The 26067-nt window shown below is 34.4% G+C and overlaps 2 protein-coding genes across 9 annotated transcripts in view; one reads left to right on the top strand and one right to left on the bottom strand.

The window, feature by feature from the left end:
• LOC117333165 (cytoplasmic phosphatidylinositol transfer protein 1-like) overlaps positions 1 to 15382 on the top strand; it is a 45058-nt gene extending 29676 nt beyond the window's left edge. The window contains exons 5-11 of one of the 6 annotated variants that reach the window (XR_004533836.1): positions 406 to 477; positions 1276 to 1374; positions 2136 to 2195; positions 3590 to 3685; positions 6594 to 6657; positions 7297 to 9188; positions 9255 to 15382. Coding sequence is in view for 1 of the 6 variants with exons in the window: in XM_033892326.1 (XP_033748217.1) it covers positions 406 to 477; positions 1276 to 1374; positions 2136 to 2195; positions 3590 to 3685; positions 6594 to 6657; positions 7297 to 7376 (471 nt within the window). In the remaining 5 variants the exon portion in view is untranslated. Of the gene's footprint in view, positions 1 to 405; positions 478 to 1275; positions 1375 to 2135; positions 2196 to 3589; positions 3686 to 6593; positions 6658 to 7296 lie in introns of all 6 variants that reach the window. The other 5 variants (XR_004533842.1, XR_004533838.1, XR_004533839.1 and 2 more) reach the window with 5 other exon arrangements.
• The window catches only part of LOC117333149 (ATP-binding cassette sub-family A member 5-like), a 50720-nt gene continuing 38249 nt past the window's right edge, over positions 13597 to 26067 (bottom strand). For 2 of the 3 annotated variants that reach the window (XM_033892298.1, XM_033892307.1), the window contains exons 31-33: positions 25841 to 25896; positions 23819 to 23952; positions 13597 to 19439 (exon numbers count right to left, since the gene is read on the bottom strand). In XM_033892298.1, coding sequence (XP_033748189.1) covers positions 19403 to 19439; positions 23819 to 23952; positions 25841 to 25896 — 227 coding nt within the window. In that variant the 3' untranslated portion in view covers positions 13597 to 19402. The remainder of the gene's footprint in view (positions 19440 to 23818; positions 23953 to 25840; positions 25897 to 26067) is intronic. The other variant, XM_033892315.1, reaches the window with a different exon arrangement.

Genomic DNA, 26067 nt, shown 5'->3' with positions numbered 1-26067 from the left:
AAACTACACAGGAGTGAAAGGGACCATGTGTAAATGTGCATGCATGATATATCTCTACAGAATTTTTGGTTTCCATGGTTACCAGGTTTCAATACCCATATTCTTGTGGAAAACTTTGTCAAGACAACTCGGACAACTCCTATATAGCTATCAACCGATTTCATTTGAAATACACAGGAATGTTAGGGACTCGTAATGTGTATATATGCATGCAGGTTTTTTCCCACAAATTTGGGTTCCCGCCGTGGTAACCCATTCACTAGAAAACAGGTCTTTGTTGGAAAATCTTCACCAGAGGGGCCCAAAAAGATTTCATTAAACGTCATGTATATATATATTTTAAGATTTAGTCATGTGACCAATAAGACCCGCCAACTCTTATTCTACCTGTACTTTTTGTTGCAGTGCTCATTTATTCCACACTTTTCAATCTACATTGAGACAAAGTACAAAGATGATAACGGTTGTACAGAAAATGTAAGTACACAAATAGTAGTGTAAAAGGTTTGATTACCTGTTTACATACCTATGTTTGTCTGTGGTAAATATGATTACCTGTGTTTACCTGTGATTGTCAGTGATTACCTTTATGATTACCAGTTATTACAAGTACTAGTGATTACAAATGATTAGCTGTAATTACCTGTGAAAACTATATGTTAACCTGTGATTACCAGTGATTACCTGTGTTTACCTGTGATTATGTATGATTACCAGTGAGTACCTGTGTTTACCTGTGATTATGTATGATTACCTGTGATAACCTGTGATTATGTATGATTACCAGTGAGTACCTGTGTTTACCTGTGATTATGTATGATTACCAGTGAGTACCTGTGTTTACCTGAGATTATGTATGATTACCAGTGAGTACCTGTGTTTACCTGAGATTATGTATGATTACCAGTGAGTACCTGTGTTTACCTGTGATTATGTATGATTACCAGTGAGTACCTGTGTTTACCTGTGATTATGTATGATTACCAGTGAGTACCTGTGTTAACTTGAGATTATGTATGATTACCAGTGAGTACCTGTGTTTACCTGAGATTATGTATGATTACCAGTGAGTACCTGTGTTTACCTGTGATTATGTATGATAACCAGTGAGTACCTGTGTTTACCTGAGATTATGTATGATTACCAGTGAGTACCTGTGTTTACCTGTGATTACTGACTCTCAGTTGTAGTAAAGGTAATTACATATTATACATGGGTAATCCAGTTGTTGTTAACCAGTTTTTTGTATAATACACAATAATCAATGTTTGACAGGTGCTTGGTCTCAGTGACGAGGACATGGAAGTACGTGAGATCGAACATATAGACATTGCCTATGACAACATGGCTGACAAGCATTACAAAGAAGCAGAGGTTTGCCTCTTTTACACATGAATGTTGTATAATATATCTAATTCAGAACTGGTGAGAACAGGGATAAACAACTTGATAGTATTTTCTGTCTTTAAGACGTTCTGACTTCAAGGATTGTACAAGAGACACATGTAAATACAGCTGGAGATGTAAAGAACACATTAAATCATAAATTAGTCAAAAGATACAGCCTGTTTTGAATAATAAATGTGAAACTTATTGATCATACAACTGTATCGTCCATCTAGTGCTTGTGAATGATACTAGGGACCAAAAAAGTATGGAAGTCCAGAAGGGAAGTTAGGAAATTAAAACACCTGTTGAAAGTAGGAGAGGTGCACCAAAACCTCAAAATTAAAACACAAATTATGTGTGTCAGAATTGGTGGCTCAATCCATAAGTATTAAAATGTGAAATACAGGGTGATGGCAAAGTGATTGATCACGCGGGAAGATCAGTCAGAAAAAGAAAAAAGCGTACAGTTTCAATTTTTGTGCTAATATGTACTATGAAAATAGCTTTTGCTCAAAGCATTGTCGATGGTATTGTCTCTCCGGCATTAAACATTTGCTATCAGTAATGGTAATTAAATCACTTGCTTGTAATGCGATTACAACATTGATTTTTTACACTGCCAGCTTCATATATGGATCCGGATGATTCTCGGTCATACATGCACAGAAGAGAAAATCTTCTATGGTGCATCCTTCTATCTCGGAGGTTTATCATACTTTGTTGACTTTTTTGTATTTCTTTCTTAGGATCCAACACTATTTCTATCAAAAAAGACAGGAAGAGGAAAGCTGAAGAAGGAATGGAAGGTAGGCTGGTGTTTATTGGGAGAAATACTTTACATTATATTGTTGTTAAGTAGATAAGAATTATTTCTTTGTATGATTCTCTGGACAGGATTGTGTGTGATTTCATTGTATAGTAACTCCCTGTTTTATATACCTGTAGGTTAGTGTGTGGTTACCTTGTATAGTAACTCCCTGTTATTTATACCTGTAGGATTGTGTGTGGTTACCTTGTATAGTAACTCCCTGTTATATATACCTGTAGGATTGTGTGTGGTTACCTTGTATAGTAACTCCCTGTTATATATACCTGTAGGATTGTGTGTGGTTACCTTGTATAGTAACTCCCTGTTATATATACCTGTAGGATTGTGTGTGGTTACCTTGTATATTAACTCCCTGTTTATACCTGTAGGATTGTGTGTGGTTACCTTGTATAGTAACTCACTGTTATATATACCTGTAAGATTGTGTGTGGTTACCTTGTATATTAACTCCCTGTTATATATACCTGTAGAATTGTGTGTTGTTACCTTGTATAGTAACTCCCTGTTATATACCTGTAGGATTGTGTGTGGTTACCTTGTATATTAACTCTCTGTTTATACCTGTAGGATTGTGTGTGGTTACCTTGTATAGTAACTCCCTGTTATATATACCTGTAGGATTGTGTGTGGTTACCTTGTATAGTAACTCCCTGTTATATATACCTGTAGGTTAGTGTGTTGTTACCTTGTATAGTAACTCCCTGTTTATATACCTGTAGGATTGTGTGGTTACCTTGTATAGTAACTCCCTGTTATATATACCTGTAGGATTGTGTGTGGTTACCTTGTATAGTAACTCCCTGTTATATATACCTGTAGGATTGTGTGTGGTTACCTTGTATAGTATCTCCCTGTTATATACCTGTAGGATTGTGTGTGGTTACCTTGTATAGTAACTCCCTGTTATATATACCTGTAGGATTGTGTGTGGTTACCTTGTATAGTAACTCCCTGTTATATATACCTGTAGGATTGTGTGTGGTTACCTTGTATAGTAACTCCCTGTTATATATACCTGTAGGTTAGTGTGTTGTTACCTTGTATAGTAACTCCCTGTTTATATACCTGTAGGATTGTGTGGTTACCTTGTATAGTAACTCCCTGTTATATATACCTGTAGGATTGTGTGTGGTTACCTTGTATAGTAACTCCCTGTTATATATACCTGTAGGATTGTGTGTGGTTACCTTGTATAGAACCTCCCTGTTATATACCTGTAGGATTGTGTGATTACCTTGTATAGTAACTCCCTGTTATATATACCTGTAGGATTGTGTGTGGTTACCTTGTATAGTAACTCCCTGTTATATATACCTGTAGGATTGTGTGTGGTTACCTTGTATTGTAACTCCCTGTTTTATATAACTGTAGGTATCTGAGGAACCAATGATGTGCTCCTACAAGGCTGTCAAGGTTAAGTTTGAGGTTTGGGGCCTACAAACAAAAGTGGAATCTTTTACACACAGGGTGAGTTATCTTCATAATCCAACCTGTATACATGTTTTTTTCTCATTACCATCAGTGTACAGGTATATGTTATACATTGGTTACTGGGCAAGTCAGATATATTAGAGATACCTCAGTGGATCAAGGGTTCTTTTGTATAAAGTATAATACATCACTGAGGTAGGTATACTTAGTGAGGTAGGTATACTAAGTGAGGTAGGGATATTAAGTGAGGTAGGGATATTAAGTGAGGTAGGGATAATAAGTGAGGTAGGTATACTAAGTGAGGTAGGGATATTAAGTGAGGTAGGGATATTAAGTGAGGTAGGTATACTAAGTGAGGTAGGGATATTAAGTGAGGTAGGGATAATAAGTGAGGTAGGGATACTAAGTGAGGTAGGGATACTTAGTGAGGTAGGGATACTAAGTGAGGTAGGGATATTAAGTGAGGTAGGGATACTTAGTGAGGTAGGGATATTAAGTGAAGTAGGTATACTTAGTGAGGTAGGTATACTAAGTGAGGTAGGGATACTTAGTTAGGTAGGTATACTAAGTGAGGTAGGGATACTTAGTGAGGTAGGGATACTAAGTGAGGTAGGGATACTTAGTGAGGTAGGGATACTTAGTGAGGTAGGGATACTAAGAGAGGTAGGGATACTAAGTGAGGTAGGGATACTTAGTGAGGTAGGGATACTAAGTGAGGTAGGGATACTAAGTGAGGTAAGGATACTAAGTGAGGTAGGGATATTAAGTAAGGTAGGTATACTAAGTGAGGTAGGGATACTAAGTGAGGTAGGGATATTAAGTGAGGTAGGGATATTAAGTGAGGTAGGTATACTAAGTGAGGTAGGGATATTAAGTGAGGTAGGAATATTAAATGAGGTAGGGATACTAAGTGAGGTAGGGATACTAAGTGAGGTAGGGATACTAAGTGAGTTAGTTATACTAAGTGAGGTAGGGATACTTAGTAAGGTAGGTATACTAAGTGAGGTAGGGATACTTAGTGAGGTAGGGATATTAAGTGAAGTAGGGATACTTAGTGAGGTAGGGATACTAAGTGAGGTAGGGATATTAAGTAAGGTAGGTATACTAAGTGAGGTAGGGATATTAAGTGAGGTAGGGATATTAAGTGAGGTAGGGATACTTAGTGAGGTAGGGATACTAAGTGAGGTAGGGATACTTAGTGAGGTAGGGATACTAAGTGAGGTAGGGATACTAAGTGAGGTAGGGATACTTAGTGAGGTAGGGATACTTAGTGAGGTAGGGATACTAAGTGAGGTAGGGATATTAAGTAAGGTAGGGATACTAAGTGAGGTAGGGATACTTAGTGAGGTAGGGATACCTAGTGAGGTAGGGATACTTAGTGAGGTAGGGAGACCTAGTGAGGTAGGGATACCAAGTGAGGTAGGGATACTAAGTGAGGTAGGGATAATAAGTGAGGTAGGGATACTTAGTGAGGTAGGGATACTTATTGAGGTAGGGATACTAAGTGAGGTAGGGATACTTAGTGAGGTATGGATACTTAGTGAGGTAGGATACTAAGTGAGGTAGGGATACCAAGTGAGGTAGGGATACTAAGTGAGGTAGGGATATTAAGTGAGGTAGGGATACTAAGTGAGGTAGGGATACTTAGTGATGTAGGGATACTTAGTGAGGTAGGGATACTAAGTGAGGTAGGGATATTAAGTGAGGTAGGCGCACTTCAGTGAACTAGGAATACCTAATAAGGTACAGATACTAATAAGTAAAGTTGTGATATTTAATGAGGAAGGGATATTTAAGTGAACTTGGGATACTTAATGAGGAAGGGATACTTCAGTGAACTTTAAATACTTAATGAGGTAGGAGTACTTCAGTGAACTTGGGATATTTAATGAGGTAGTGATACTTCAGTGAACTGGGGATACTAAATGAGGTAGGGATACTTTAGTGAACTGGGGATACTAAATGAGGTAGTGATACTTCAGTGAACTTGAGATATTTAATGAGGTAGGGGTACTTCAGTGAACTTGGGGTACTTAGGTAGGTAGCCATACTTCATTAAACTTGGAATACTTAATTATGAGGTAAGGAAACTTCAGTGAACTTGGATACCTAATGAGGTAGGGATACTTCAGTGAACTAGGAATACTTAATGAGGTACAGATACTTAAGTGAACTTATGATACTTAATGAGGAAGGGATATTTAAGTGAACTTGGATACCTAAGGAGGTAGGGATATTATAAGTGAACTTGGGATACTTAATGAGGAAGGGATACTTCAGTGAACTTTGAATACTTAATGAGGTAGGAGTACTTCAGTGAACTTGGGATATTTAATGAGGTAGTGATACTTCAGTGAACTGGGGATACTAAATGAGGTAGGGATACTTTAGTGAACTGGGGATACTAAATGAGGTAGTGATACTTCAGTGAACTTGAGATATTTAATGAGGTAGGGGTACTTCAGTGAACTTGGGGTACTTAGGTAGGTAGCCATACTTCATTAAACTTGGAATACTTAATTATGAGGTAAGGAAACTTCAGTGAACTTGGATACCTAATGAGGTAGGGATACTTAATGAGGTACAGATACTTAAGTGAACTTATAATACTTAATGAGGAAGGGATATTTAAGTGAACTTGGAATACCTAATGTGGTAGGGATACTTCAGTGAACTGGGGACAGTGTGTTATGATAATTGTGCCTAGCTAATATTTGTTTCCAATATGTCCAAATGATTTTAACCATTTTACAAATATATATTATAATACATATACAATATACATATTTTCAGCATGGTAAAGAGAAAATAAAAACAAAAAATGTAAAATGAAGCAATTGTCTTTAAATACTGTAGTATCTTCTTATAACTTCTATTTGCAGTATTCTTAATAATGAGTATAAAGTATTTCATATCATATAAAATTGTATTGTTCCTGTTTCAGTCTGTACGGGACATTCTGTTACTAGGCCACAGACAAGCCTTTTGTTGGATTGATGAATGGATAGGTATGTTATGTAATGTTGATACCATAAAAAAAGCTTGTCATTCACATACAGTGTAAATTACGCACCCTAAAAATCACCTTAAAATGCTGAAAAAAGATCCATACAAATGCAAAAAGAAAAAAAATGAGCAAAATCTGCTCAGACTGATCAAAAATCCTGTACATGTTTGAGTGAGAAAAAAAATTGACTCATATATTTGTATCCACTTCATGATTGTATGAGGCAACTAATGTAGAAGTCCATATGGACTTTCTGTATCAGCTAGTGGTGGGGGAACATCACAGAAATCAGGATTGATCTGCTGGCCCTATTTACACACGTTTGCTTCTCAACACAGACAGAATACTGGCTTTGGCCAGTGAGACAAAACTTAGTAATAAGTGGAGTCATGTAGGTGGTAAACCAGTAACTCTTTTCTCTCAGCTATATCTCTCTAGTTACCTATCAAGATTACACATTGCCATCATGTACAAAGTCAATGTATAAGTAACTATGGTGCTTAGTCCTAATGGGACAGGCGGATTCAACATTTTATGGCTATTATTATATGCCTCCAACTTCCCCACCCCCCTTCCTTACTCTATTGCACTTCATATACATGTATATATATTTAGACTGATGGTTATATGTTTGTTGCAGATATGACTGTTGAGGACATTCGAGAGTATGAAAAGTCAATCAACAGAGAGACAAACAAAAAAGTACTAGAAAACAGCTGAGGCGAGAGACTCTACACCTACATTGGACAAGGCAGTTCAGGCCAGTCTTTTACTTCAAGGTCATGGGATGTTAATCCTGGACCATGTTGTGGCTGTCAAAATCAAGATTTAGGATTCCGACTGTCATTACACGTCTTAAGGGAAAATTTTCCTCTACATACTTCAGTTTTGAGATGATTGCCAAGCACAACAACCATGGCGCCGTACAGTTATCAGATTGGCAACCTTATGTAATATTACAATATGTGAGGCCCTCAGTCCTGGACAGATTTTGTTGTTTTATGTTGTGATATAGTTGATCCTATACCCACCTATATATTTGTTACCTGGTAGTTAAGATAGAAAGATTTGGAGAAGAAAAATTCTCGGGAAGTGTGGCAGGTGATACAGCTACTTACTCAGCATTGTGACTTTGTATACAATATACTAGTTCTGGAATAAAGATAATGGTAGCTACAGGCAGCGTTAAGGGTAGATATTTTTGGTGTAAGCTGTAGTTTTACTGTACATGTTAGTGGTGTGAGAAACAGTTACTTTACATCATTCTGTTTCTCTAACCACTAATATGTTACTCCATCTGCTACTGTAACACCAACCACGAATCTTACTCCCACTCACTTAAGTTACTCTAACCGCTATATGGTAATGGCAATGTTCTTTGAAATGTTAGTTATCCATCTTGGAGTTTGAAATAGTTGGCCTTGGGAGATTTTTGTAGAGTGTAGATCTTGGGGATGTTAATGGCAGATCATGGAGGTGTTCATGGTAGATCATGGAGGTGTTAATGGTAGATCATGGGGGTGTTAATGGTAGATCATGGAGGTATGAATGGTAGATCATGGAGGTGTTAATGGTAAATCATGGAGGTGTTAATGGTAGATCATGGGGGTGTTAATGGTAGATCATGGGGGTGTTAATGGTAGATCATGGAGGTGTTAATGGTAGATCATGGGGGTGTTAATGGTAGATCATGGAGGTGTTAATGGTAGATCATGGGGGTGTTAATGGCAGATCTTAGAGGTGTTAATGGTAGATCATGGAGGTGTTAATGGTAAATCATGGAGGTGTTAATGGTAGATCATGGGGGTGTTAATGGTAGATCATGGGGGTGTTAATGGTAGATCATGGAGGTGTTAATGGTAAATCATGGGGGTGTTAATGGTAGATCATGGAGGTGTTAATGGTAGATCATGGGGGTGTTAATGGTAGATCATGGAGGCATTAATGGTAGATCATGGGGGTGTTAATGGTAGATCATGGAGGTGTTAATGGTAGATCATGGAGGTGTTAATGGTAGATCATGGGGGTGTTAATGGTAGATCTTGGGGGTGTTAATGGTAGATCTTGGGGGTGTTAATGGTAGATCATGGAGGTGTTAATGGTAGATCATGGAGGTGTTGATGGTAGATCATGGGGGTGTTAATGGCAGATCATGGAGGCGTTAATGGTAGATCATGGAGGTGTTCATGGTAGATCATGGAGGTGTTAATGGTAGATCATGGAGGTGTTAATGGTAGATCATGGAGGCGTTAATGGTAGATCACGGAGGCGTTAATGGTAGATCATGGAGGTGTTAATGGTAGATCATGGGGGTGTTAATGGTAAATCATGGAGGTGTTAATGGTAGATCATGAGGGTGTCAATGGTAGATCATGGAGGTGTTAATGGCAGATCTTGGGGGTGTTAATGGCAGATCATGGGGGTGTTAATGGTAGATCATGGGGGTGTTAATGGTAAATCATGGAGGTGTTAATGGTAGATCATGGGGGTGTTAATGGTAGATCATGGGGGTGTTAATGGTAGATCATGGGGGTGTTAATGGCAGATCTTAGAGGTGTTAATGGCAGATCATGGAGGCGTTAATGGTAAATCATGGAGGTGTTAATGGTAGATCATGGGGGTGTTAATGGTAGATCATGGAGGCGTTAATGGCACATCTTGGGGGTGTTAATGGTAAATCATGGAGGCGTTAATGGTAGATCATGGAGGCGTTAATGGCACATCTTGGGGGTGTTAATGGTAAATCATGGAGGCGTTAATGGTAGATCATGGAGGCGTTAATGGCACATCTTGGGGGTGTTAATGGTAGATCTTAGAGGTGTTAATGGTAGATCATGGAGGCGTTAATGGTAGATCATGGAGGCGTTAATGGTAGATCTTGGGGGTGTTAATGGCAGATCTTGGGGGTGTTAATGGCAATTCTTTAGGTGTTAATAGTAGGTCTTGGTGGTGTTAATTTTAGGACTTGGCTTTGTTGATGGTAGGTCTTGGAGGTGTTAATGGTAGATCTTGGAGGTATGAATGGCAGATCCTGAAGGTTTTAATGGTAGATCTTAGAGGTGTTAATGGTAGATCGTGGAGGTGTTAATTTTAGGACTTGGCTTTGTTGATGGTAGGTCTTGGAGGTGTTAATGGTAGATCTTGGAGGTATGAATGGCAGATCCTGAAGGTTTTAATGGTAGATCTTAGAGGTGTTAATGGTAGATCGTGGAGGTATTAATGGCAAGTCTTGAGGTGTTAATGGTAGATCATGGAGGTGTTAATTTTAGGACTTGGCTTTGTTGATGGTAGGTCTTGGAGGTGTTAATGGTAGATCTTGGAGGTATGAATGGCAGATCCTGAAGGTTTTAATGGTAGATCTTAGAGGTGTTAATGGTAGATCGTGGAGGTATTAATGGCAAGTCTTGAGGTGTTAATGGTAGATCATGGAGGTGTTAATTTTAGGACTTGGCTTTGTTGATGGTAGGTCTTGGAGGTGTTAATGGTAGATCTTGGAGGTATGAATGGCAGATCCTGAAGGTTTTAATGGTAGATCTTAGAGGTGTTAATGGTAGATCGTGGAGGTATTAATGGCAAGTCTTGAGGTGTTAATGGTAGATCTTGGAGGTATGAATGGCAGATCTTGGAGGTATGAATGGCAGATCCTGAAGGTGTTAATGGTAGATCTTAGAGGTGCTTATAATAGATATTGGAGATTTTAATGGAAGGTCTTGGAGGTGCTTATAACAGATCTTAGAGATGTTGTTGGTAGACCCAACAGTGTTGTTTGTAGTTTAACTGGACCAGGCATGCACTTATTACCTCTTGTTGTTACATTACTATATAGCCATGATAATTTAACACAAAAAGAAAATCCTGTACATACATATTAAATATATTATTCAAGTACAAAATAAAATTTTACAGATTGTTATCACTTTTTCACTTTTATCAAAATTTCATTTGATCCATATTCTTATTTTATGTGACACAAACATTTGTTTATTAATTTGTTTCTATTTGTGACATTTTAATTTTGTTATATACAATGTAATGCCTTTGCATTTTGTTTCCAGTGCTCAAGGTGTTTTTTAATGTAATGATGACTTAACTTATCTCAGCACTACTTAAACAGGTGTGAATGAACCAGCTTAATGCAGTATATATTAGTTAAAGGTGTAACTCATGATCTTAACACTGACTATACAGCTGTTCATGATCGATCTGCTACATATGTACACAGCAGCTTTTATTGTTCATTACACGGAAAAGACAATAAGTATGAGGTTTTTAAATATCAAGTTATATCAGATAAAATGAGGTTTTTTGTTTCCTAATGACTGTACCATCTAACATTTATTCATGTTTTATTTCTCTTATCATGGACCATTTTGAAACCAACGGAAAGGCTGAAAGTTGTAAGTGAAAAATTTATATCAGATAAAAGGTCGGAGGTTTTTTGTGTCGCTTACGATGAATGTTGGAAAGGCGGCACGCAGGTGTTGCCTTTCTGATGGTGGCTTCACAATGTTAAGGTTTTCTGTAAAGCTCTGTTTCTGACAAAGCTAAACCAATAAAAAACCTCAATCATAGATGAAGCATGGGTAGTAGAACCTACTACACTATTAAAATATTTCATGGATTTCTGCATTTTTGGGGTAAAAATCTCAAATTTCTGGACTTTGGAAAAATATCAATGTTAAGGTTTTGTATTTAGCTCTTGCATATTAGACTGTTTCTGACAAAATATAAAAGCTAGAGCAACCAAATGTATAGCTGAATGCATTACACCCTTTACTAGCATTTCTACAACTTTTTTTTGTTGGTAAAAACCTCAAATTTCTGGACTTGGGAGAAAATCTCTTCAAATGTATCCATGAGTATCCAAAATCTCTTCAAATGTATCCATGAGTATCCATATAAAATACTTATATCGACAAAGCAGGACAGGCAACACATATGATTATATGTAATTCTAGATTTTTAACTATCAAGTTATATTAGAAAACAAGTCCAATGTTTTTAACTATCAAGTTAGTTGTACAGATGTGTTTGATTTGTACAGTTACTAGACCATCTTTTATGGAGAAGCCTTGATAATCCAGCCACATTTATTTCAAGCAAATGTCAGATTTGTGAGACAACTTATTTACTGGTATACAGAGAACGGACAAAGTTTGTCCCTTATTAAATCACTGTCTGGATAGTAGTTCAATTGGATAAATGATGGCTGTATTGACAAGGGGTGCATATATCATCATCATGTATAAAAATATCTTGATTCCTCATTCCATATTCCTTTTAAAGTTAAATTTGTATTTCATTTATTTTTATTTTATGTATTCATTGCAAAATAATTTATGTTTTGATTGTGTAAATATTAAGTTGATTAACTGACAAAATTGATGTATGAAAGTGTGGTTGGTGTTTGGCAATGACATTGTGTTACCATGAACTTTGACTTCATGACTGTGTGGTTGATGATGTTGACTGTTTGACCGTGTGGTTCATGATTTTGGTTGACCTGGATATATTTGTTTGTCCACTCGTCCTTGTAGATGTCCCAGTCCTTGGATATATTTGTTCGTCCACTCGTCCTTGTAGATGTCCCAATCCTTGGATATCTTTGTTCGTCCACTCGTCCTTGTAGATGTCCCAATCCTTGGATATATTTGTTCGTCCACTCGTCCTTGTAGATGTCACAATCCTTGGATATATTTGTTCGTCCACTCGTCCTTGTAGATGTCCCAATCCTTGGATATATTTGTTCGTCCACTCGTCCTTGTAGATGTCCCAATCCTTGGATATGTTTGTTCGTCCACTCGTCCTTGTAGATGTCCCAGTCCTTGGATATATTTGTTCGTCCACTCGTCCTTGTAGATGTCCCAATCCTTGGATATGTTTGTTCGTCCACTCGTCCTTGTAGATGTCCCAATCCTTGGATATATTTGTTCGTCCACTTGTCCTTGTAGATGTCCCAATCCTTGGATATATTTGTTCGTCCACTCGTCCTTGTAGATGTCCCAATCCTTGGATATGTTTGTTCGTCCACTCGTCCTTGTAGATGTCCCAATCCTTGGATATCTTTGTTCGTCCACTCATCCTTGTAGATGTCCAAATCCTTGGATATATTTGTTCGTTCACTCGTCCTTGTAGATGTCCCAATCTTTGGATATATTTGTTCGTCCACTCGTCCTTGTAGATGTCCCAGTCCTTGGATATATTTGTTCGTCCACTCATCCTTGAGATGTCCCAGTCTTTGGATATATTTGCTGTATCCACAATTAAACTCCTAATTAACAACATAATATACCCTCACAAGGTATTCATTTTTTTTCATATAAATGTAAGTAAAGGAACATTGACCAATCCAAAATCTGTCTTTTTGTTATGGTCACCATTGAAAATGGAACAATTTGATCTTTGATAGTCAAGTTTCATTCTTAGGATGTTGTGTTCAAAATTTCTACTTTCTTCTCTGAAGATTTCAATACGTCTCTTTGGTTTGATTGAATTTCAGTATGGGTTGATGACTTTGAATCTTGTTTGATTTTGTAGTTGTTACAATTTAGATTTTATTGAGTTAAAATGTTCCATTTTTTGCTTACGTTGAGTTTGATTTCTCTCTTTTTTTTTTTTTTTTTTGTTAAATACATATTGCTTTTTCAGGATGTTTGAGTGTCACAATAAATGCTCAAATAATTTATGGTAAAAAGAACTACCTTCTCATGCAATTGCACTATTTTTCCTTTGTGGTTGTTTGTTACCAGTTGTTAGCCTTTATTGGTTATGATATGGGTGATCCTTTGTTTTCAAGTTTGGTATGTTAACCTGTTATGTTAAGATAACTATGTCTGCTTATTTAGGTATTAAGTTTTTCATCTGGATTTTCCTGGACATTTTATGTACTATTTTAAAATATGATATCAAAATTGTTCATGTATTGTTTTTTTTTTTTTTTTTCAATATTAAATTTACATGTAGTACACTTTTTCATGTGGTGCTCAATGCATAATTTTCATGTCATTTTAAGAATTTCATTCAATTTATACCTAGAACAAGGAAATAGAACTTTTTGAATGTGAACAATATGCAGCAAATCGATGTAGTCATTTTAAAATGTGAATGTTGTTTTGTCAGGTAATCTAATAGGCAGTTGAACAACTGTTTGTCTCATACTCTTGACATTTTGATGTTTTTGTCGTGGATCTTACATTTAAATAGTAATTGTAGATTGTCATGTCAGCTATTTCTACAAAGAATATGATATGCTTAGAACATTAGAGATATTGTATACTCGGAGTCTAATGTTTTATCTGAACAAAAATGTCCTCCATACTTATTGTTAATGTTTTATTGTCAAAGGTTTTTGAAATCAGCAGTTTTATGACTGTAAATTATTGCTCATGAGCTATTTACAAATTATGATCATCAATGATAGCACTGACATATTTATCAGTATATAACCAGTTAGATTATTTGATGAATTCATGACCCCGTGAACAGCTAGGGTTATTTTGAAACTGAGTCTCCATGTAGTAGCTGGTGGCTACCTCACTGAGAACAAGATACTGTAGACCTGTTTGCTTGGTACTATATCACCCTATGAACACCCAGGGTCATTTCGAGGTGGAGACTCCTTGTAGTCGATGGTGGCAACCTCTATCAATGAATAACATATCAGAGAATCACCACATACTATCCAAGGCTAATTTGTGTCTTGCCCAAGGACAGTAATGGTAAACTGCATGTAGGTAATGGTGGTATTTCATTGCTGTTTTAATGACATTGCTACCAGCAAATTTGGTTTGATATGAACATCACAATATGGTAAAACCTTGTTAGTAAACAATAAAGGAAATAATGAAAACTTATAATTATACACTCTTATTATACAATGTACATAACAATGAGATATTTCAAATTCAAATTTTAACTCAATAGCACAAGAATGTTTTAGAAATGTTGGAAATTGAATGTATTCAGCATCAAATCTACAAGGTATATGTTTGTTTTATTGTCTTTTGTTAGCCACTTAATACTTATACAGTCAATTGATTTAGGATGAAATATACATATTTATTCAATACACAATTTATTTTCATTAAAGAAACTAGCAGATTTTTAAAATCATGTTTTTAATGGACACTTTTCAGTCTCGTGTTATGAAAGTATTTGAATTTCAAATCTTGCCATTAAAGCTCTATGTACACAATCTTTCATATTGTCCAAATTTTACACCAGGTTTTACACATTGTCAATTACTCCAGAAATGTAAGATGGATCTATACTTGTTTACAGGAATTGATTTACTCCTTTTTTCACATGATTATATTACAAGATATCCTTTTTAAATTCTAAACATTTATTTCCATCCAAAAAATACATAGCGAGATTAAAATATTTATACAGGTCAGTTTATTTTGATAATATTACTGGACTTAAAAAATTCTGTTTCTTTATGAATAAATTTTGATATATACAGTATTGTATTTCATTTTGTTAAGATGCTCATTTTGTAAATACAAATGATGAATGAAGGTGGTCAAAGAAAACAAATAAACAATCAGAGAAGAAATTAAAGATAATGTCCGATATTATCACACTTGATACAGAAAGTCTCTGTTATTTTGTTTCTGCAATTGTTGTGTTATATGCTTTATAAAGAATTGAAGTCAATGGAAGGATTTGTTTAATGTTGTTAATCCAACTAATAGAAATTGTTACATTAAATAAGACAAAAATGACATGATGTGTTTGTTTTATTTAAACACTAATAAAAAAAAGATGAATTTCCTACTTGATGAAAAATTTCACAAAGAAAACTTCATGAACATGTATTTCATCAGCTTAACTAACGAGCTACTTTGTAGTGGAACCAAGGTCCACTTTCCAATCAGCTTTATATGTTTTAGTTCTTAACAAACTCATTAAATGTTTCAACTTAATATTACTCAAAAATTCAAGGTCGCAAACTTTTTCCATCGCATTTTCGGTCACCTGAGACAAAGTGTCAAGTGACCTATTCTAAACTCCTTTTGTTCTTTGTCGTGCAACAATTAACCTTTTTCAGATTGTCTAATGAATGACCATGACCTTCCTTCAAGGTCACTGGGGTCAAATATGCTAAAATCTTTAAATGACTTTGTTCACTAAGAAAGAGGCTAATTAAGAGACATGATATTGGGCCTTTAGCATACTGGAGTATGAATGGCATTGACTTTCATTCAAAGTCAAAGGGGTCAATTATACTAAAATCTTTTAAAACTTTTTCTCACTTAATACAAGAGGCCCAGAGACTTGATATCAGGCCTTTTGCATGCTAGTGAGAAGGGCTACAAAGTTTGTTCACATGAATGATCTTGACCTACTTTCAAGGCCAACAGGCTCAAAATATACTAAATCTTTTAAATGTCTTCTTCTTGTGAACCAATGCACTTAGAAACCTGGTATTTGGCCTGCAGCATGCTGGGGTTAATGACATTTACCCCAAATTCAAGGTCATGGTAATCAAATCTGCCAAAATACATCAGAACTTGATTGACCGTTTAGGCCCATAGGTCTCTTGTTTGTGTTGAAGATTTAAATCTTTCCAAATAACAATTACAAATGTACATTGAATGACATTGATTATGATCCAAACATTACAGATGTGCGTCTCGAACACTACATACAGGTTCTACTAGCTCATGTTGTCTGGTGGTGATGAGGTTGAGAGATAAAAAAAGTCCTGGACAACAAAATATATTTTTAGATGAGACAAGATGAACTGGTAAAATGCCTGCTAATAAATAATAAACAAACATTTTGTGAATTTTAAAAAACAATATTTATTACATACAATACATAAAGTGGTAAAATGATATCACCTACAATAATGCTTAATTTCATAAACTCTTCTCTGTGTGAATTTTGTGTCCTCAATTGCTAGTACCTTATTTGTCGTAATTAGTGCCCAGGGCGCTTACAAAATGGTTACAGAGGGGGCACTTATTCAGGTTACGAATTTCATGACCAAAAAGTTGGTAAGAAAAAAAGTTTGATACATTAATTGTGACCACCTATTCAATGTTTAGCAGGAGTCTAGCTTTGATCACCGAACTTAAGTCTCGACATATAAAATGTAAGTAAAAGAATTTATTTTGGAATTGTTTCATGATTAAGAGGGGCGTTTGTATAATTTCAATTTCTCCGGTTGAAAGGAGAGGGGCGCTAATTGTGGCAAATATGGTAGGTGAATCATTTATTACCCCTGATATATATCGACAGTTGTGTAAGATTTCAACAATTCAACTAAAATCAACAAAAATCACAATAAGTGTACATAATGCTCTATAAAGCATTAAAGGTAGGTAAAAATATACAATTTTGGCCCTCTATGGTTCATTCTTGGAAAAATAGCCCTGTCCAGGGAGACAATTCTGGCCCGCGAAGGGTTGTTGCCCTCGTACTGAAGTTTGAGGTAATGTATCAGTTAAAGCATGTCATAGTCCAATAATATTGGTGTGAGTGAAGGTGAGGTATAATAATAATAAATACAATGTAGATTACTACACAGATATAACATAAGATTCTATATCAAGTAGTAGACCAGAAATTGAATAAGTAGGTAATTTGACAAATACAGTACTGTCACAATTATAGGAAGTCATTACTTAAACATAGTATTTTATATTTTATACAGATATTTGGATTTCCAAGACTATAAATAGATATTAAAATCATATCACTATTGTGATGTGTGCCAAAAGTACACATCCTTGAAAATACCTGGTATACAAAATAGTATTCCATGTTAAAAATGATTTTTTTCAAATCCAAAGAAATGTTAAAACAAAATATTTTCCAGGCTAAAAACTAATTCTTTTCTATATGTCATTTCTATATGTCAATCAATCTTTAAAAAATACTGATTTCTTGATTATCATTAATTTTTTTTTATCATAATTCAATACTTATGTAAAAAGTTGAAACTAAAAGTGGTAAAAACAAAGCAATATAGTTATATTGTCACTTTTATTTTAATGGTGATTTTCGATTAGTCATACTATACACATGACGTGGTATTCCTTTAGTCACATTTCCCAGTATAGGAAATTTAAGAAAATTTTTTTTTTTTTAAGATAAAGGTAGAAATATAAATTCTGTAAATATACTTGGGGCTCCCCAACAATGTACAATACATTTTAATGTAAAAGAATATTAACTATAAATTCTCTATGAAGTAATACACAAATATAGAAACAGCACTTGGGTGTAAATCTCTTGAAGCCCTATATGTACATATATATAACAGTGAACAATAGTACTGAGCATAGGGCTTAGCAGGTAAGCACAAACTATGCCAACATGGCATATATTACATTACTGCATGAAATATGGAAATGTATCAAGGATTTCATATTAATATATCACTTGAGAAAACAAAATTTCATGTCATGATAAATAAAGCTTTAGGTGAAAGAGATATAAAGTAAATCAAACTTGTCCAAAAAATTCATGGTAATTATTAAGCTTGACATTATTCAGCAGTTTACAGCCAAATTCATAAAGGGCCTTAACTCCAAAAAGTATTGTTCCTAAAATTTTGTATATCAAACATGTCTGAACTGTCATGGCAGTTAAGCTTCTTATGACAGTTAGTCTGTCAATAGCCCTTATTGTTATTCAAAATATTGAATTAATGTACAACTAGATGAATAAAGGGCGACGTCATAAAATGTTTAAATAATAATGGTTGATGCATCTTCTAAAGCATAATACAAAACGATTATAATGGAAGATATTATCCAACTTGTCCAAGCTTTCACTGTAATTAGGCTATACAAAATGTTAAGTAATTCCTCACATTCATTCCCAATTGCCCACTCATGTGATCTGTCTGAAAGCATATGTCCATCTATAATAACCATAACAATCCCTTCAACTGGGTTGGTATGAGGCAGATCACCATAAAGTAGGACAGGCTTTGTGATATTCTTAACTTCATATCTGCTCATAGCCAAAATGATTATATACACTACTGCATTATTTTTTTTCATTTGTAAATGAAACCTCACTAATAAAGCAGGGTTTCATCAACATGTGTACACTATCATGTACAATGACTCAGCAGTTTATTTGTATGATTTCAGATAAACAAAACTTTGATTATAGTTGCTTTACACTATGAACTGTAGATAAATATGCTATTCTAGAATTATAATGCATGATTTTTTTTGATTTTTTTTGTGGAAATGAAATCTAAGGTGTATTCTACATATATGTGTATGTCTTTGTTCCAAAAAGCTTACACCATATCTACAGGTATACTTAAAACAATTCAATATTGGTATATAATGTTATTTACAGTTCTTGCAAAAATGTTCCCAAAATTGAGAGAATTCTTTCTTTCTTTCTTTCTTTACTGATGTGTATTATGGATGTTCAATATTGAGATGAAAAATTGAGGGTAGTATGACTCACAGATTTAGGACAAAAATATTTACACCAAGACATGGGTTAAAAACAACGTAATTGTGAAAATACTTTGTCCTGGTTCTGTATGTCACTACAAACCAAATCACCATATGCAATACTAAACTTCCCTTGAACACATTTGTGTATTTCATAAATCCAAGCACCTGTTGTTCATTCCTCAGGTCCTATCACAACTCATGAATGCTGTCTTTCCATGGCAGTCTCAAGAGTTCTGATACTAACACCGCTTTCTAAACACTTATGCTCGTAAGAGTTGTCTGTCAAGTTACAGTTGACGTCCAGAGTCACTATGTACTGGAGTCTGATATGTCCCTCTGGTTATCACTATAAAAAAACAGACATAAGTAAGACAAAATGTTCACAATTTTCCAATATATTGCAGGTTGTTACTAGTTATAAGTCAGTAGACCATGTTATCATTAGTTATAAGTCAGTAGACCATGTTATCACTAGTTATAAGTCAGTAAACCATGTTATCATTAGTTATAAGTCAGTAAACCATGTTATCATTAGTTATAAGTCAGTAGACCATGTTATCATTAGTTATAAGTCAGTAAACCATGTTATCATTAGTTATAAGTCAGTAAACCATGTTATCATTAGTTATAAGTCAGTAGACCATGTTATCATTAGTTATAAGTCAGTAGACCATGTTATCATTAGTTATAAGTCAGTAGACCATGTTATCATTAGTTATAAGTCAGTAGACCATGTTATCACTAGTTATAAGTCAGTAAACCATGTTATCATTAGTTATAAGTCAGTAAACCATGTTATCATTAGTTATAAGTCAGTAGACCATGTTATCACTAGTTATAAGTCAGTAAACCATGTTATCATTAGTTATAAGTCAGTAGACCATGTTATCACTAGTTATAAGTCAGTAGACCATGTTATCATTAGTTATAAGTCAGTAGACCATGTTATCACTAGTTATAAGTCAGTAGACCATGTTATCATTAGTTATAAGTCAGTAGACCATGTTATCATTAGTTATAAGTCAGTAAACCATGTTATCATTAGTTATAAGTCAGTAGACCATGTTATCACTGGCTATAAGTCAGTAGACCATGTAATCACTGGTTATAAGTCAGTAGACCATGTTATCATTAGTTATAAGTCAGTAGACCATGTTATCACTAGTTATAAGTCAGTAGACCATGTTATCATTAGTTATAAGTCAGTAGACCATGTTATCATTAGTTATAAGTCAGTAGACCATGTTATCATTAGTTATAAGTCAGTAAACCATGTTATCATTAGTTATAAGTCAGTAGACCATGTTATCACTGGCTATAAGTCAGTAAACCATGTTATCACTGGTTATAAGTCAGTAAACCATGTTATCATTAGTTATAAGTCAGTAGACCATGTCATCATTAGTTATAAGTCAGTAAACCATGTTATCATTAGTTATAAGTCAGTAGACCATGTTATCATTAGTTATAAGTCAGCAGACCAAGTTATCACTGGTTATAAGTCAGTAGACCATGTTATCACTGGTTATAAGTCAGTAAACCATGTTATCATTAGTTAAGTCAGTAGACCATGTTATCATTAATTATTAGTCAATAGACAACATCATGACTGGTTTCATGTCAGAGCCACTTTGTTGAATTCATTTTTAAAACCATTAAAATATCGAATTTTCAGGCTATTCACATAGATATTGATTACAAAAACATGATATTTTATTTTGCACATACATCTTGTATATAAATAAGCCTTTCTGATACATATAAAACAGAATCTCTTTGTCTTTATTTATTAGTTGTTATATTACACACACAGACATTACTGTTACTATTCAGTGACAACAAAAACATTTTAAAATAAAGACATGAATTAAACCATTCTTTTTTTAGACAAATGAAAAAAGGATATTCTGCAAAGGTTAGACCATTTCTAGCTGTTAACAGGGTTCATACGGATTTTGTCAAACCAAATTCAAGGCTTTTTCAAGGCTTTTTCAATGTCTTAATTAAATATTCAAGGCCCATTTTACCCGTCATCTAAGTCATCTTGAGAGGAAACAAGAGAACAAAAAGGAAATTTATAACTATCCACTTGATAAAAATACAACTTGACATGGTAATTATTAACGTCTGTAGGGGAGGCGACATTGACAAAGTTGAATCCAAATGATCAGTGGCCAGGGTTTCACTTATCCTAATGAAACCTTAATATTCAAGGCTTTTTCAAGGCTGTAAATCAATTTTCAAGGCTTTTCAAGGCCCAAGGTGAAATTCAAGACTTTCTCAAGGCCCGTGCTAACCCTGTTACAGTTATCTGTACCTTTTATTAGAACTTTTTCTGATGAATTTTATAAAACTATTGTCAGCTTCAAAATATAATTTGTATGGTCAGTTTGGACAAGATAAATCGAACTGACAATTTCATAAGAGCATATTTAATAGATGCTTTTGTAAAATTTATATAAAAAGCTTCATTTGAAATCTTATCTGTGCAGAATACCTCTTTAATCTTAAAATTTCTATTGGGACTATCAACTTATACACAAGAGTATACACTTGTATATATTTTACTAATTATTCTATTTGTTCATTTGCATCAAGAAAGTAAAAAGTATCAAATTCATACAGAAAATGACGCTCAAAACATCAAACATAAAATACTCTACACCAGCACATTTTTTTGGTCCTCGACAAATTTTAAAATTTTGGCTTATTAAAATTGTCCAGAGCATATGTGAGATGTTTACAATGAAAGTATTGAACACTTCAATACATTGGTGAAAAACAGGGAAAGCAAAATGCTGATGATAGCTTCCAAGTAAATGATATGCATGCATGTGAAGACTGTTAATATTGTAAAGGAAGCAGACTGCCTTACACAATTTACATAAAAAAAAGCTACATTGGTACATTATGTCTGTGATGATTGGATCGAATACTCTGCTTTTGAATACATTAGAGCTATCGCCATGACGCACTTAGCAGGAATGTGCCACAGGAACAAGTTATAGTATGATTTTTTATACTGTATAACTGGTCATTTTTTGTGACTTACATGTACTTAAAAACTTTCATTTTTTTAATTTTAATTTCTGTGGTTAGGTACCAGTCGTAGTCTTTATCAATTAAAACAAAAACAAAAACAATGATAATTTTGCTATTTTGCAGTCGTATATTCACCAGCCAAAAATGCAAAAAATTCCAATCTATACACATAGCCAGTTACACAGTATATCTCTCAAATTAATATCATGTGCAAGTATTAAGGCCACAAAAATATAGCAACAGTGCAGAATCCAGAACTCTCTCTGTGACTGAGGTTGTGAATAATGAAATTTAAACTAAGTATACGTTTTCATAACATAAAACACCTTATTTGTGTCTAGGGATACCATTCCTGATTATTATTTCCTTTAAAAGCATTAATCTTAATCATGTAAAACTATTCATCTAATTAAAAACAAAAAAGATTTCTAATTTTCTGATAACATTTATATTTGGAGGAAAAAGTAACACCTATAATATATCATAATCCTGCAACAAGCACTAAAATGTGTAGGTTATATTATTACATTCTATTCTTCAATACATACGAGTATGGCAGAAATCAACTTACTTCAAACACATAACCAGCAAATCAGCTAATATCTACATATATTGGCATGCAGTGTTTGATACAGACTGTACTTGTAAGCAGAGAATTCTTTGGGACAGGGGGTGGGGGTGTGGGGGGAGGGGGGGGGGGGGGGGGGGGGGAGAGGTTGTGCCATGGTAATGAAGAGAATACACTGTACAACCACAGATATATTACAGAGCATGTAATAAATGGCTAAAACAGAGGAACTAGGCCATTTCTCAGTATTCTGCAAGGGGCCAAAAAACCTAAACTTATAGCTTCATACACACATCATATACTGGTTCTAAGACCCTCCTCACATTGGTAAATGTTCTAGAAATAGGGTGATTGAGACAAGATAAACCCCACTCTTTAATTTAACAATTCAAATTCAAAATTTTACTCAATGTCCTGGCATAATGTCACCTATAGAGGGATTAGGTAGGTATCTAGTAACATTATATACTACCCAGCTAGTATATGCCTAAAGGGACATTATAATAATACAGGAATAAGCTAGCATATCATTCCACTAATATGACTAGAGTGTGCACATGTAACATCATTATAGAGTTAGCTAAGACACCATTCTCTATCATGGAAAATGGAAAGATATTTATTAAAACACCAGTTAGTGGGGTACACCGATGTACAAGCCCAAAGTTATCTGTATGTGACAGTGACCTTTGAACTTAAATAACCACTAATAGTATTCATGTGACAATATGTACAATAATAAATGTAAATATTTTTTGTAGAATTCAAAAGACAAACATTTCCATTTTTAAAAGACGTCTATTCTGACTTTTAATCCATAAACCATGATTAATGACCACTTAATTATCTCACTATATCAATTATCTCACGAGGGTTGGAAATCAATTTGTTGACATACTTAAAGCGCTGCCAGTATCAGTCTATCACTATGGACAGGCACACAAACACATGCATGCACTGATAAATATTTAATTACATAACTTTAAGCCACCCTCCCTCAGCCAAATGAGTGGGAATGAAAAGCTTAGTAGCATCTAGCAAGTGAACACAAAACACTGCTTAAGGAGAGGCAAATATTAGTTCATAGCACAACTGGCAAGCGTAATTGAATTTACAGGTATGTCATGTGGGAATTATTCCTGTCCTGTATACTAGAAGTCCCCACCGATACTTCAGGAACGAATCCATTGGAATCTGGCTCCTCCGACGCATTTTCATCCAACTGTTGTTTTGCAAATTGCAGGAACACCTAGTTGAAAGAAAACAAAAATTTATGTGCATCAAGGATAAAATATTGTATAAAATTAACTTCACAATATTTTGAATATATCATTTGGTTTCAATTGTCTTTTTTTATCATTAAAATATTGGAAATTATCAATTTGATGAAAGTTTATAACATCACTGCTTGTATCATCATTGTTTATACAATCACTAGACAGTGATGAAAAAACATTTGGTATTAACTAACAATCAAATAGCTAACCAATCAGAATGGTGCTTTTTATTCACTGCATTGAAATCTGCCAAATTTTTAGGATCAAATAAAGCAATAGGAGATTAAGTGACTGTTTTGAAAATATTTGCTGCATTCATTGAAGTTTTTTATTAAATGACGATAGATGAATTGATCAAAATAATGAAACCTTGTATCATCTGGCCACAGCAAAATTTGGGCTATACACTCTACTACTTTGTTTGCTAGTCTTGAGAATATAGTATAATTTGTTGTTACAATACTAGTACGACAACATTAGATGATATTACATCAGAAAGTTGTCCTTTTATAACCTAAAGAGCCATGTGAAGGGTAAAAGCTGCTAATTTCAAAGTTGGTCATTTATTAAATCATGTATTTTTTTCTATAATATTTACCTCCTCTATATGGAGATATATTATTTACTAGATAACCTACATGTGGAAGCAATGACACCAATTAAAATAACCTATTTATCAAATACAACCTCTATTTGATCAATTTGGAGTTCAGTACAATAACTACCAAGATATGATGTAGTAATATGCACGATACAAATTAAAGTATGTCTGACATAATAATTATATTTTTATTTAATGAAGAAATGAATATTTATAAACATACAATTTGTTTATACCTCCAATATATTAAGAGTGTGAAAATACATATTTATTATTATAATTATTATTGAACTCTGAAATATATTAGTAGGGGTGTTAAATTCAAGGTCAAGTGTGTAGTATATATAATGTATTAAATGTTCACAGCTAGTGTTTATGGAAAATATATACATGAATCTACATAAATTAGTATGTCTGACACAATGACACAATTATTGATGTAGAAATTAATTAATGTATACGTGTCTATAAATTAAAGTATATTAATAAGGGAAAACATGATTCTAATGTACTGTAAAATAAACTATAAATGATAAGATATATAGAGGTTACACAATGAGTGGTTGTTGGATATGGAATTTATTTCACACGAGTAAGTTATTTTTTAAAAGTTACAAAAGACACGAGCTTTAGCGAGTGTTTTTTGCAACTTTTAAAATATAACTTACGAGTGTGAAATAAATTCCATATCCAACAATTTCGAGTCGTGTGACCTGTTTCTACCACAATAATATTGGCTTGAATCAAAGGGAAACATGGCCAAGTATAATTTCGCGTATGCAAATAAAGTGTACCGGTGACGTCCGGGACCCGTTGATGTGACGTCATTAGATAATTGATGACGTCAATAACAATTGCAGCTTGGGTCAAAGTTCACCGTGTTAGCCAATCAAAATGCGTACAGAATTTATACCACATGTGGTATAAACAGATTGTTAATCAACCGCTGTAATGATTAACTGATGGTCTGAGAGTTGAATAACACAGGGTATTGTGGTAGAAACATACTTATGCTATGCGTGTGTGTAAGGAGCAGTGTGTGTGTGTGTGTGTGTGTGAGGGTGTGTGTGTGTGTGTGAGAGAGAAAGAGAGAGAGAGAGATGACATTAAATTTGTTAGAAGAAAGAAAGAAGAAAGACGTATGGCGAATGATAGCCCTCTTACACGAGGACATTTATATGTATCTGCAGCTTTGAAAAAATAAATTTATTTGAACCTGAAAAAAAAAAAAAAAAAAAAGATATGATGTAGTGTGTTACCTGTTCTAATGTAGACTGGCTAAAGCTGTATTCCTCAAGGCTGTGCTTGGCTTTGGCTGTAATCAGAAATTAATTAATTTGAAGCATGTATGTCTGATGTCTACACATGTATTGATCACCATGTTACAATGGAATTCATACATCAATTCTTTGGTTTCAATGGTTTGCATTACTAAATGCTGGGATTTCCCAAAGTGTTATATAACTTCGGATTTAATGCTAATGGA

Source organism: Pecten maximus, chromosome 1 (genome assembly GCF_902652985.1).
Source record: "Pecten maximus chromosome 1, xPecMax1.1, whole genome shotgun sequence".
Lineage (NCBI taxonomy): Eukaryota > Metazoa > Mollusca > Bivalvia > Pectinida > Pectinidae > Pecten > Pecten maximus.
This window is presented reverse-complemented; position numbering and strand designations above follow the sequence as displayed.